The following is a 14,351-nucleotide window of genomic DNA, read 5'->3' as shown; positions in this document are numbered from 1 at the left end:
TACTAGCTTAAATTTCAAAGGAACTATTCATGATATTTTAATCAAACTTCATATGCTGATACATATTGATAAGAGCTATTTAATTTTTGATAATATGCAATATTAATTGCATCAACTTTTTTTGCCTTTGACCATGACCTCACTTTTCTCAAATTTGTGCAGTTTCAAAGAAACTTTTCTAGATATTTTTATGTAAGCTTATGCACTAATACATTATTTGGTGACAATTTATCAAGTTTTTCCTTTGACCTTCCCAATGATCTTTTTCTTTACTTTTTATTAGGTCACCTGAGTCACTCAGGTGACCTATTGCAATCTATTTTTGTCCGTCGTCGTGCGGCCGTGCGTAAACTTTTCACATTTTTGACTTCTTCTCAAGAACCACTGGGCCAATTTCCACCAAACTTGCCACAAACTATCCTTGGGTAAAGATGATTCAAGTTTGTTCAAATGAAGGGCCATGCCTTCTTCCAAGGGGAGATAATTAAGAATTAGTGAAAAATTAATGGTATTTTTAAAAATCTTCTTCTCAAGAACCACTGGACCAGGTAAGATGAAACTTATATGAAAACATCATCAGGTAGTGTAGACTCAAGTTTGTTAAAATCATGACCCCCAGGGGTAGGGTGGGGCCACAATGGACAATCAAAGTTTTACATAGAGACATATAGGAAAAATCTTTAAAAATCTTCTTCTCAGGAACAGCTATTAGCCCTGATTGTTCATATTTATATGGAAGCATCCTCAGGTAGTGTAGATTCAAGTTTGTTCAAATCATGACCCCCGGGGGTAGGGCGGGGCCACAATGGATGATCAAAGTTTACATAGAAATATATAGGAAAAATCTTTAAAAATCTTCTTCTCAAGAACAGCAAAGTCGTGATGAGTCATATTTATATGGAAGCATCCTCAGGTAGTGTAGACTCAAGTTTGTTCAAATCATGACCCCCGGGTGGTAGGTTGGGGCCACAATGGATGATCAATGTTTTACATAGAGATATATAGGAAAATTCTTTAAAAATCTTCTTCTCAGGAACAGCTAAGCCCTGATTGGTCATATTTATATGGAAGCATCCTCAGGTAGTGTAGATTCATGTTTGTTCAAATCATGACCCCGGGGGGGGGGGGGGGGGGGGGTAGGGCAGGGCACAATGGATGATCAAAGTTAACATAGAAATATATAGGAAAAATCTTTAAAAATCTTCTTCTCAAGAACAGCAAAGTCGTGATGAGTCATATTTGTATGGAAGCATCCTCAGGTAGTGTAGACTCAAGTTTGTTCAAATCATGACCCCCGGGAGTAGGGTGGGGCCACAATGGATGATCAAAGTTTTGCATAGAAATATATAGGAAAAATCTTTTAGAATCTTTTTCTCAGGAACAGCAAATCCATGATTGGTTATATTTACATGGAAACATAAGGTAGTATAGATTCAAGTTTGTTCAAATCATGACTCTGGACTCTAGGGATTGGGTGGGGCCACAATGGATGATCAAAGATTTACAAAAGCTCCTTCCATCAGTTTATTTTATACTCTATGGATCTTCTATGAATTGTTGTTTTATACTCAGGTGACTGATAAGCCCCTTGGGCCTCTTGTTTTTATAAAACTCAGTTTGAAAGAATCTTGTCAAGATATTTTTTTTAAACTTCATACAGGAATACAAATTTTCAAGTTGCATTTCAAATGAACCCTGGGTGGAGCATTCATATCCTATGGACATAATTTTCTGTCTTTGTCAGAAGACTAAGGTTTTGTCTAGTATGACTAAAATGTGCAGCAATAACCTGGGTGGTACTATAACTTGTAGTATTGTGTTGCTTAATTAAATACTACTTTAACTGTATCTTGTTCTCCACCTTGGCAGTTGCTAGGGACTTAGTAGCTCAACACTGGCAATATTTTCTAAATTTATTGATGATAATTATAAAGCAAAGAACAAGGTATTATATACCCTATACAATTTTATATAGGAGGAACCAGTGCAAGTTAGAACAAACCTTGGATACACTTGTTATTACAGGAGATAAAATTAATATGATGTGTATATACATGTGCATACTTTCTAAACATATTGAATTGATTTCTAGCTAACAATATCAGTCTAAATGAAATTAGTACATTTTTCCCAGAAATGTTTTGATTCACATATGTTACACCAGGCATAGATCAGATATATAGTTATACGTATACCTGCAAAATTTCCTTGATGACCTAAAATTGAAGTATACATACCATTAACCGAACTAACTCCAATATTATTTCAGCTATGTTGATCCATGGCCATAAATTATTCTAAATGTATAAATTCCAAAAATGTCAAACAATGTTTTCATCTAAAATTGCATGGTGAATATGTTTTTGCTGTGTAATACTGTGCATGTTGTACATAATTATCTCTAAAGTTGTGTGTGATGGCCTTGATTTCTCGTTCTCTGTTCATATTATTTTAGACCTTTGATAAACATTAATCTATATACTATATTGCCTTTTATTGAAGAGGAATTGCATGACAAATTAGTAAATATTATCACTTACTAGCAGAAAAATGATAATTGATTAAAGCATGTAAAAGATACATTTAACAAGTTGTCACGGCTATTACAACCAAAGCAATGCAGTCGTGAGGTTAGCATGCTATAAATGTAATATGTCAAGATTTATAAAGACTTCAAATAGGCAGCTCACTGGACCCTCTGATAAATGTCCATTGGGAATATTCAATTTTTTTATGCTTATATCATCTTAAAAAAGATATGAAACATTAGGAAATTAATCAGAATTTGAAAAAAAAAAAGTACTTGCCTAATTTTTTAATAGAAAAATGAAGGAACGTACAAGAGAGGTGAACATGACAGGTGATGCTGAATTTCATATGTTAGCCACTGAGAAGTAAAAGAATGAGCTGATTTAATGCCCGCCATAAATATGTTGTGTAAATTAAATTTTTCAGCTTATCTGAGCTGTAAGCTCAAGTGAGCTTTTCTGATCACCTGTTGTCTGTCGTCCATCTGTCTGTCTGTCCATCTGTTTGTCTGGACGTCTGTAAACTTTTAACATTTTTAACATCTTCTCAAGAACCAATGCACCAATTTTAACCAAAGTTGCTATAAAGCATCCTTGGGTGAAGGGAAGATTAAATTGTTAAAATGAAGGACCAAGTCCCCTTACAAGGGGAGTTAATCAAGAAAAGACAAAAATAGGATGGGGCCAATAAAAAATTAAAATCTTCTCAAGAACCACTGGGCCAGAAAAGATGAAACTTATGTGGAAGCATCCTGAGGTAGAGTAGGTTCTTAATTGTTCCAATCATGACCCCCCCCCCCCCCCCCCCAGGGTAGGTTGGGGCTACAAGTATTACAAGGGGGGAAATCTGGTGAAGAACAGCAGGGGCAAAGTCACTTAGGTGAGTGTTGTGGCCCATGGGCCTCTTTTTTTTCAAATCATGATCCCAGTGGAAGGGTGGGGCCACATTAAATATATAAGTATATTTGGAAATATATAGAAAAAAGACCTTTAAAACTTGGATCCAAGTGGACTAAGGTGAGCAATATGACCCATGGGGTTCTTTTTTTATTTTTTGGGAGGTGGATGGGGGATCACTTCAAAATATTTTTTTCAATTGGTACTTACTATATAAACAGAGACTTACTGCACTTTATTAGTTAATTGTTACAAATTGTATATTATGTAAACTGATATATACTAGTATGTACTAATACACTTCTTTCTTGTCACATTGTGTGATTTTTAAAAAAAATGTAAATGCATTCCAAAAAGATGATTGACAATTGTTATTCAGTGGTTTTATTTGATTCACTGTATGTTAAAATGCAAGAGTAAATGATATTATTCAATTATCTGTCGAAGGCATATTAGATGAACCCCAGGAGCTGCTCTGATCAGGAGAAATGGCACCACAGAATGTAAAAATGACAGCCCATTTCAAACAGAGAACAAAGATTACGATTTAATTGTTGTTTTGATGTTAAAAATGGTAATGCATCAGACTATTGGAGAACTCCGCTGTGTCTGCCATTTGTGTAGGGAATTGTCTTGTTTTTTGCAAAAAAAAATTTAAAATTGACAGCGATAAAGCAGTCTGCTTCCAGTTCTTTGTTTTGGTCTAACGTGTTACATTGGCATGCAGTTTTCTAGAAAAAGTGGAAGCTCGTGGAGTTGACATAAATATGCACTTTTAATTAGAAAAAATTTTAATGTAACAGTCAATCTACAAGTATTTCAGTAATTAAAGTATGCAGTTAATCTCTTCCACCAGCATGACAGTCAGTCTGTTGACCCCTGATAGATTGGACAGGGCTTTAATATGGGTCCTATTATGTGCTGAATGATCTGTATTATACACAGGTCTCATTCATCTCTGATTCTTTGTATAGAGATATTACAAAAAAGGGGTTACTACTACATACAATGGTATAAAATACTTCTGTAGTGGATACATTTATTCTTTAATCACATTTCTTCTTGCTAGATTTGCCTGCAGACTTTCACATTTTATGTGACATGCATATTTTCTGTTAGAAATGACTCTCACACTTGAAGATTGAGATTTCCTCTCAACACTGCTTGAGCATCTTCACAGTTATTAAGCCAAGAGTTTCTGATCAACTACTTTCCTCACAAATCTTTGGCCTATGGTGCTATCAAAAGTCTGGATTTTTTCTCAAGTTGTGATTGGAGTTTATTGATATCGTTAGACCAATCAGTGATTGCTTTTGTAAATGATGATATCTCCTTTTGGGGTATATCTTGACTCTATAGTCTCCGGAATGAAAAACAGAGGTAAACTACAATCCGTAAGAATAACGTGCCATTCTATATATAGCTTTGATGTCTTCCATTTTTAAGCCAATGTGCACATAATGTGATCAGGAATCTACATTGATTTAGATTTGCACCCTAAATAACAAATAAACATTGCTCGATACCGTCTTTAAATACTTTATTAATTTCTTAAAACACTTTATTTCTGTGACCGACAGTGTTGCAAATAACATTTAAAACTTTAGGGGCCATGTGGCCCCCAACTTTACAAGTTTAACTAGCCCAAATTGATATTTTGGGGCCCACAATTTCTTTCCACTTTGTAAGAAAAAAATTCTTGATCTTTATGCATTCTAATCTCAGAAAAATACAGTCAAACTCTATGGGACCGAGGAAAAACTTCGAGTCACCTCTGAGGTTTCGAGATATCAAGGGTAAAATACTAAAAGAATATGAGGTTGGGACTTGAAAATCACTTCAACATATCCATGGTATTCCAGATATCTGGGCTGAGATGCCGAAATTCAACAGTTTTTACTGTAGGTATTTGCTGTCAATAGTCTTTCATTTCCTTGATGATTTTGACAACATGAGTGATTTATGAATGTGATTTATGAATGAAATTGCATGAAATTTTATGTTTTCCTTGTTTTGAGACCTCGCAAAGTTATAACGTAAAAGCAATTTGAAGTATTGAAAACATTTTGTAGGTCGGAAACTATGAAAATGAAAGTGCATTTAATTGTAGAATCAAAGCATGGTCAGGTTCTGGAAAAGTTCTGATAGATTTCTTACTTGCCATGTGGGTGATTACTTTCTCAAGAGGTGGTCACCCATTGACAAAATTACTAGCATTTACTAGTGGGTGAGTAGTTATTTATTACAACCCTGGTCAATGTGTTCCTGCACTGTGGTGGGCAAAACTTGGTGGTAGATCTAGCTTAGTAGAGCACCGGTACCTGTCTTGAGTTCAAAGGGCTGGGGTTCAAATCCTTGTCTGTTCTAAATGCATTTTCTCCCTTTCTCTTACATATATGCATATACAGTGTTATAATTATCAAGGTGACAATTTTGTCTTATCAGTTTGCAATGTTTTTTTGACATTTTTTACTAAAATCATTTCAAAATCAGTTGTTTTCTGTTGTAGCATGAAAGATAAAGCTAATGCATTTGGTGAGGAAGTAAAAATGCTGACCCAGAACTTGACCAATTACAACACTTATTCTGACATGGTAAGTTTATTGTTTCATGTAATTACGTTTTAGTTCCATATGCAAATTTCTGATTATTTTAGCCCAACATAAACAGCTGTTGTGTAACAATCAACAGTATATATCTATCTGACTGACTGCCTTTCAATATAATCACTTTAATGCATCGTAAAAACTTGAGTATTTGTTGTTTGTTTGTTAGCTATAGGGTTGGTTGGTCAAAAATCAAGATTTAATGATATGATCTGCTTAAATTTTTAAATTTTGATATGAAACTTTTAACGTATATTCATATATACATAGAGACTTCAACATCTTATAAGTCGAAGATTTATGTGAAGACTTCATCAGTTTGTAAGTGGAAGATTTACATATAGTCTCAGACTTCATCAATTTATAAGTGGAAGATTTACATATAGACTTCATCAATTTATAAGTGGAAGATTTACATATAGACCTCATCATTTTGTAAGTGGACGGTTTACATTCATGCAGACTTCATCAATTTATAAGTGGAAGATTTACATATAGACTTCATCAATATATAACTGGAAGATTTACATATAGACTTCATCAATTTATAAGTGGAAGATTTACATATAGACTTCATCAATTTATAAGTGGAAGATTTACTTATAGACCATCAATTTATAGGAGGAAGATTAACATATAGACCTCATCATTTTATAAGTGGAAGATTTACATACAGACTTCATCAATTTATAAGTGGAAGATTTTCATATAGACTTCATCAATTTATAAGTGGAAGATTAACATATAGACCTCATCATTTTGTAAGTGGAAGATTTACATATATAGACCTCATCATTTTATAAGTGGAAGATTTACATATAGACCTCATCAATTTATAAGTGGAAGATTTACATACAGATTGACTTCATCATTTTATAAGTGGAAGATTTACATATAGACCTCATCATTTTATAAGTGAAAGATTTACATATAGACTTCATCAATTTATAAGTGGAAAGTAGAGACTTCATATAAGTGGAAGATGGATAGAGAAAGAAACCTTTAAAATTTGTGGCCACTTGATCATTTGCAAAGTTTTAAAGATCAAGAGTAAATAAATCAGCATTACATATTTATGTGATATTCAAATCTTGGATAGTTTTTTTCACCTGCAGATTTTATTTACATTTATTTTTAAACTGTTACTAGAGGAAATATCTATGGAACGTAGGAGTCTAGCTGTTGTCAAATTATCAACTGTCCCATTGAGACAATTCAATTTGGCACAAAAAGGATTTCTCCATCCACAAACTTCATTTATTTAACAGAGCTGTTTACGATTACAGAGATTCCATATTTGTCACAGATTTCAGTTTCAAAATACAGATTACAGAATGATCAACTTCCAAAAATGACACTTATGGGTTGAATTATGCTAAATTTTTTTTTTTTTTTTTTTTTTTTTTTTTTTTTTTTTAATTTTTGATGATGATGAGGATTGCAAGTTACATTAAATTATCTGTAATCAGTGTCTTTAAGGTTTTTATGTGAATAAATTATGCAAAAATCATATCATAAAGTTATCAAATGTACATTAGAAAATTAAGCCAATTTATTGCTAACACGAAGTTGTTGATGAAAAGCTCAAATTACCGACGTCAACATAAATCGTTTGAATTACTGAAAACTGCAGATTTGATTAACATGTCTGAGTTAAGTGAATTATTGCTGGAAAAAGAAATTTTTAGGTAACTTGATCTAAAGGTCAAGATTATTCACACTTTTAAGCTTAATATGACTGAGATTATTCTAGGTAACTGACATATTTTAGTACAATCAGAGAATGCATATGATAGGAATCTGTTTTATCGTCGCGACAAGATGACTGTATAGTTTAGAGGTTGATCGACTTCTCAAAGGTCTCCTATCTTTGAAAGACTTGAAACTGCTAAAGAAGTACACTTTTGCATGTACAAGTGACGGAAAGAATTCCCCGTACATCTTCAAGATCCTTCGATAAGAACTAATGAGATTTCACTGATAACAACTCTTTTGGCACAAAACAGACACGAGGATAAAACAGCTCAATATCTCGGATAAAAGTGAACTAATTTTTGTTAATTATAAATCCGACATCCGTCTGTACCAGTGATGATACCGGAAAAGGATTTTTTCTTTTTTAAGAAAAAGACTGATACGTGTTGTCTAATTTTACCAGCATGCGGATTAAATCCATCAGAAAATTAGCAATTGTGTAGGATTCATGTATTATCAATAGCAATAGTTAAATGCAGAAATTTTAGCCCTAGGAATGTAGTGAATTTAAATCAATAAAACTCTCAGGTTTCGGCCTTTTTTCCAGATTCTATTGTACCAGGCTTGATTGTGTCCCCAGAGTAGTATTGTTTAGTAGAATCTAGTAGTCTCTCTCTCCATTACTGAAAAATGCACGTTACTTTCGTGTATTGTGATTTAATCTTCTGCCTGTATTTAGTCTACAAGGAATTGACAAATTTGGCTGCATTGTCTAGTGTTTTAAAACAATGATTGTCAGTAAAAGAATAGTATTCAATGAAATGTGAAGTTAGCTATTAAATTCTTTGTTAAGTGAATAGCAATCAAAGATTAATATCACACTGAAAATGGAGAACTGAAACATCTATTAAAATTTGGAGCTAAAGATGCTTTAGATTGTTATGTAAGAGTCCATTATACACAAATAAAAAACGTTTTTTGGACATTGAGAAAATTATGTCAGAGAAAGGTGCAAGTAATTTCATATACAGTGGTGCCTCATTATATTCAAGCATATTTAAAAAGTGTCCCTAAAAATTGTCCAGATATTAAGTAGAGCATAGGTGAATAAAGCTATAAATTCTTTAAAAACATATAAAGAAGGTAAAGTGCCTGGATTACTGGCATCCTATTATGCTGTGCCATGGATACCTGAGCTTTTTACCTCTGGAAAAAAAAGTTTTATAAAAAAAACTAAAGTATTGATGAACAGAAAATTGCTTACTTATGTATAAGTAGAGAAAATACATGAAAACAAGCAAATTCAAAGAATTTTGTGGTTCCCTGTTTTCGGTGTCTTAGTGGTTTGGATGCAATGATTTTGTGGCATATTTTTAAAAATGTCTTGTTTGTGTCTCCTGCAAACTTACAAATCAAAGTCATGAGGTCAAAAATTGGTATACCTTTCTCAGAGATGTCGTCATAGATAATTTACATGAAAAATATGAAGGTCCTGTCTTCTAATTCAAAAGTTCTAACCAATGTAAAAAAAAAAAATTTGAAAAAGACTGTAGGTTAAATCAGAGTATATTCGGAAAGGTTTTTGAAAGAGGTAAAGCACATAACATAAATGCCCCATCTTCTCTCAAACAAAATTTATCAGCAATGTTGAAATTTTAGAAAATTAAGTCAAACTTCAAGGTCATGGGTTAAAAATCGTAGTACATTTGGAAAGGTTTAGTCACAGGTAATGCCCTTGTAACATGAATGCCCTATCTTCTCTCCTTCTAAAGTTAGCAGCAATGAAAATTTTTTTGAAAATTAGGTCAAACTTGAAGGTCAAGGTCACAGGGTCAAATATCATAGCACATTTGGAAAGTTGTTGACACAGATAATGCACTTAATTGTCAAATATGAATGCCTTATTTTCATCCATTCAAAAGTTATATAAACCAATGTGAAAATTTTTGGAAATTAGTGACACTTTCAGGTGAAGGTCACAAGGTCAAAAATCAATAATTTTCGAAAACAGGAAGTTTAAAAAAAATTGTGAAATTTAGAGCAGAGGGTCATTAGTCCTTAAGGAAGCTATAAACACTAATGAAAAATGTGTTCTGGACTTTGAGAAATTTTTAACATTTTAAGGTGTTCATATTGAATATATTTAGTTCATTTTCAGCATAGTGTACCTGCCATATTTCTCCCAGAAAAATGTTCAAAGATGATGAAGTATTAGCAATTGAAATCTGCACTTTTGTTTTCATCCCTTGGGGAAATACATGCAATAATGTTTATAATTACTTTATCTTGGTTTAATAAAATGTTTAGAATACATTTATCATATTTCATATTGTGTCATTTACTATAGATTTCCATTTTTTTCATTTTATATCAATTTAAAAGGATAGATGACTCTTAACTGCATAAAACTATCATGAAATTAGATCTTCCTTTAGATGTATGTTGCTCATTTAACTAGTGGTGTTCCAATCATCGATTATAATCGAAAATCATTCAATTGCTGGCATAATCCAAGTGCTCGATTACAAAATTTTTATTCTGATTAATCGGGTTATTTATTTTATTTTACAAGCGTAATAGTTTTTAAGCTGAATATTTCAGCCGTGATTTGTCTATTACCTTATTTGTGTATCGTAATGCGCAGATGAACAGACATCGTATTCATACCCGGGTAACAACGCTCATTTCCGGGTATGGATGTACTTTGGATTCTACAAAATGAACGAAGAACCATCTGGACTAGATAAAACGTTAATCTATCATTAAAATGATATTGTCCTAATTTAGGACTTGTCCAGAGACACAATTAGAGCTGGGCCACCACAGAAAGTAGTTATTCACACATTCTTACCATTTAATAATTTAAGCTGTGCTTACGCAAAATAGTTTGTATAGATTGAGAAACTGTCTTTTATTTGTGTTGATTTTGTGGTATATTGGTTTTAGAAATAGCTGTGTAGGAATACCCAGCATGTCGAGGATTTGACATTTATACCGGAGATTAATCACAATTCTGCATTGTAATAGTGGAATCTTCTGGTGATTTAAAACACTGGTGACATTTAAATCAGCTCACTCTGAGGATTGTCATGAGATTAATAACAGTGTCAGTATAGTTTATAATGATTTCACAATCTCATTAAGGCAAGAATTAATTGTGAAATTTGATAGTAAAGGAGTACTAACTCTAAATGTCAAATTATTTAAAATATAAGTGTGTATTATTACATGCATTGTCACACTTTGCAGAAACAACCCCCACCCCCACCTCCCTTCCCACACTTTCCCTCCAAGTATGATGTTACATTGCATGATATATATATAGCCACCTTGAATAAAACATACTGTAAAATCACATATTTTTGTAGGGTCAAATTTTCATGGTTTGAGAAAAAATATGGGTTCGTGGGGATTTGATTTCGTGTATGAAGAATTGTTGAGTCGTTATGTATATGAAATTTTGCATTTCGTGGTGAACATGATTTTGTGGGTCTCCTCATACTTCGAAAACAACGAAAATTAAACCCCCACGAAAATAAGTGATATCACAGGACGGTGACTTTTTCAGTTGAAATGTTTGAAATCTTGTGTAGTCAGGTAGAAACATCTTCTTGAGAGGAATTAATATTAGAGGAATGTGATTATTTCAGACTCTGACTTCTGCAGTATTATGATCCACTTCTTCTGTCTTCATTTCCTTCCACTTCTGTTCTCACTTTGATCCACCCCTATCTTCCATGTAAAATACAGTGCATTATGTAATGATCCACCTCTTCTGTCTTCATTTCCTTCCACTTCGGTTCTCACTTTGATCCACCCCTATCTTCCATGTAAAATACAGTGCATTATGTAATGATCCACCTCTTCTCTCTTCATTTCCTTCCACTTCTGTTCTCACTTTGATCCACACCAGATTTCTGTGGTTATAGCTAACAATGCAGAAATAGACAAAATCACTTGTCAAAACATTAATTGTCCTGTTCATATTTCACTTTTCACTTTTTGGTAAGAAAATGTGAGTTCTTCTATGTAATAAGATTGATTTTTGTGAACAGGTTATATCTTATAAATGAAGAGGATCAAGAGATGATGATTAACTGCTTTGAGGAAATTGACTTTTGATTGTAAAATAATCATGGTTTACATGTTTTAGACATTAAGTGAAAAAATTCTAACCATACTTTGAGTTTGAACACACTGTATTTAGATACTTTGATCCGTGCACCATCATTAGGGCCCCGCAAGGATTTGAGTGTATTGAGAGCATTTATACGCTCGTATTTTAAATTTTTAATACAATAATATATTATATGTCATTTCTATTTTTCATGATGATTTATTCAGGCCCGTAGGAAGGAAATTCGGTTGGGGGGGGGGGGGGGGGGCACAGCCATACATTTTCAGTTGATAGTTGAGGGGGTACTACCAAGATGGCCGTGATTATACTCAGACAAGATAATACAAAGATACATATTCATATTATTTGTTATAAATTCAATTTTCAGAACTTGATATTCAAGTAATATGCTGTTATAGTTTTTATTAAACAGAAAAATGAGAGAGAGAGAAAGAGAAATATTCCGTTTTAGCCCCCCCCCCCCCCCCATTTCAGGCTTCACTAAATGTTTGTACCTATATCAAACAAAAACTCTGAAATTTTTTTCTAAATATATCAGACAGTGAAAGTAACTTCTTTTTTTTTATCAACAAATCATATCCATTTGTTTGACAGTCATACTCGTTTTTATTTTCCTGCTTCAAGTTCACTCGAAGTCCACATGCTTGTCCTGTCAATCAAAATCATTCGACACTGTGCAGATGTGAAAGTTTCATCACATCGAAGACGAAGTGCGAGTATTTCCAACAAGTTATAACATTTATTTTTATCATTTCTAGATTCGATTCCAACATTTGAATAATAATTGAATGAAATACATTGGGCATTAACACTTGAATTTGAAACAAACTCTCTGCCAATTCCAAATACCACCACCGACACGTGTACATTTTGAACTACTATTGTTTTGTGACTTTTTTAGATGCATGTTTGTTTTGAGACTGAAATGTTTGTTCTAAAAAAGACCTTAACTTTTTTTTTTAAATGTTAATTAAAATATTCTTGAAATACAATACTGACTAAGTAACTGATTTAGGGGGAAAAGGGGGGGGGGGTATTAATTATATCGAATGGCAAACATATAAAGTTACGGTGAAGAAAGATTTTTTTCTCTATAACTATAGACTTTACATATTATAGTAGAGAAAATTCTGTAGTGCATTACATTTTAAATAAATATTTCCTTTAACCACACTAACAATTTAATTCACTCCAAAGATAATAAATTAACACGATATCCGCAGTACTATGTATAACTCTCAGAACTACTTCTATCATATTTTCTGTAGTAATTGAAAAAAAAAATGTTTGAAATAAATATTTTCGTAATTTTGCTGCGTAATTATTTGACTTGGATAATTATATCTCCATTAACGATTTGTCGTCTTCAACAAAAACAACAAAATGTTGCAGTGCTTGAAGTATTTGCACATTGCCCTTAGTTAAATATTTCAGCATCGTTCTACATAGGTACAGAATGTGCTTATAACAACATTTATTTTCAAGAGTAATTTAATAAATAACCTAACAGCTAAGTTAGAATAATAAAAATATATATCATAGATATTTTTCCCCATGAAATAATGATTCTTCAAACACGATATGTTAGTTATTAAATTAAAAAACCTGTAACTCCTAACCTACAAAAAGATAAGTCCTTTCACTTGGAGTTCCCAATGACAATGAAAAATGAACGATAGGTGAACGCTGAATGCATGGTGAACGCAAAGTGAACGGAACAAAGAGTGAACGCTGAATGCTTTGTGAACGGTGAACGCGAGCGCACGGTGAACGGTGAAGGCAAAACTGTGAACGGTGAACGCAAAACTGTGAACGGAGAGTGAACGGTGAACGAACGGTGAGCGAACGGAAAAATGGGAAAGTAGAACGTTTCAGGAACTGTATGTAAATTCAAGAATACTATTTATTTTAACAGGTAATCGGATAATAACCTCATTCTATCATTGCTGAAAAAGTTCTTATTGTAAACTTAGAAGAAAAGGTTGAGAGAGCAGTATAATTCATCCCCTGGGATTGGTTATCTTGCTGGTCACAGAAAATTTTAGAGGGTTATGTTTCTGTCACTTTAAGATTAATTACACCTTTGTCTGCAACTGATGTTTGTTTTGAAGTTAAGGTCAAGCCTGGGTGATATTTGCATTCACTGAAGGCTGGTATTTTAGAAAACACATGCTTCATTCTTCTTTAAAAATACATTTAATTGAGTTATTATAGATATGATGTTTTTAACTGCCTTATATAAATACAAGGATGCTATTTACAGGTTGTTGGATATTTAGCAGTTGCTGTTGCTTATTCTTCTTTATATATTTTTAAATTTTTGTAATCAAGTAAAATTCTCATCCCCTAATTTGCACCATTATATTTCTACCCCTCGGCGGGCCCTTGCTGACTGGTCAGATTTCTAGTTATAATTACTTCAGACATTATTCTTTACAACAGTAAAAAAAAACTTTGAAGGAGAACAGATGCACATTTAGTCATTAT

The 14,351-nt window shown here is 32.9% G+C and overlaps 1 protein-coding gene across 1 annotated transcript in view; it reads left to right on the top strand.

The window, feature by feature from the left end:
- Window positions 1-14,351, top strand: part of LOC133195221 (voltage-dependent calcium channel subunit alpha-2/delta-3-like) — a 67,224-nt gene that overhangs the window by 7,978 nt on the left and 44,895 nt on the right. The window contains exon 2 of the mRNA XM_061331079.1: window positions 5,935-6,019. Coding sequence (XP_061187063.1) covers window positions 5,935-6,019 — 85 coding nt within the window. The remainder of the gene's footprint in view (window positions 1-5,934; window positions 6,020-14,351) is intronic.

Source organism: Saccostrea echinata, unplaced genomic scaffold, assembly GCF_033153115.1.
Source record: "Saccostrea echinata isolate AGI-Se365-2 ecotype Australia unplaced genomic scaffold, CSIRO_AGI_Sech_v1 ptg000029l, whole genome shotgun sequence".
Classification (NCBI taxonomy): Eukaryota; Metazoa; Mollusca; class Bivalvia; order Ostreida; family Ostreidae; genus Saccostrea; species Saccostrea echinata.
This window is presented reverse-complemented; position numbering and strand designations above follow the sequence as displayed.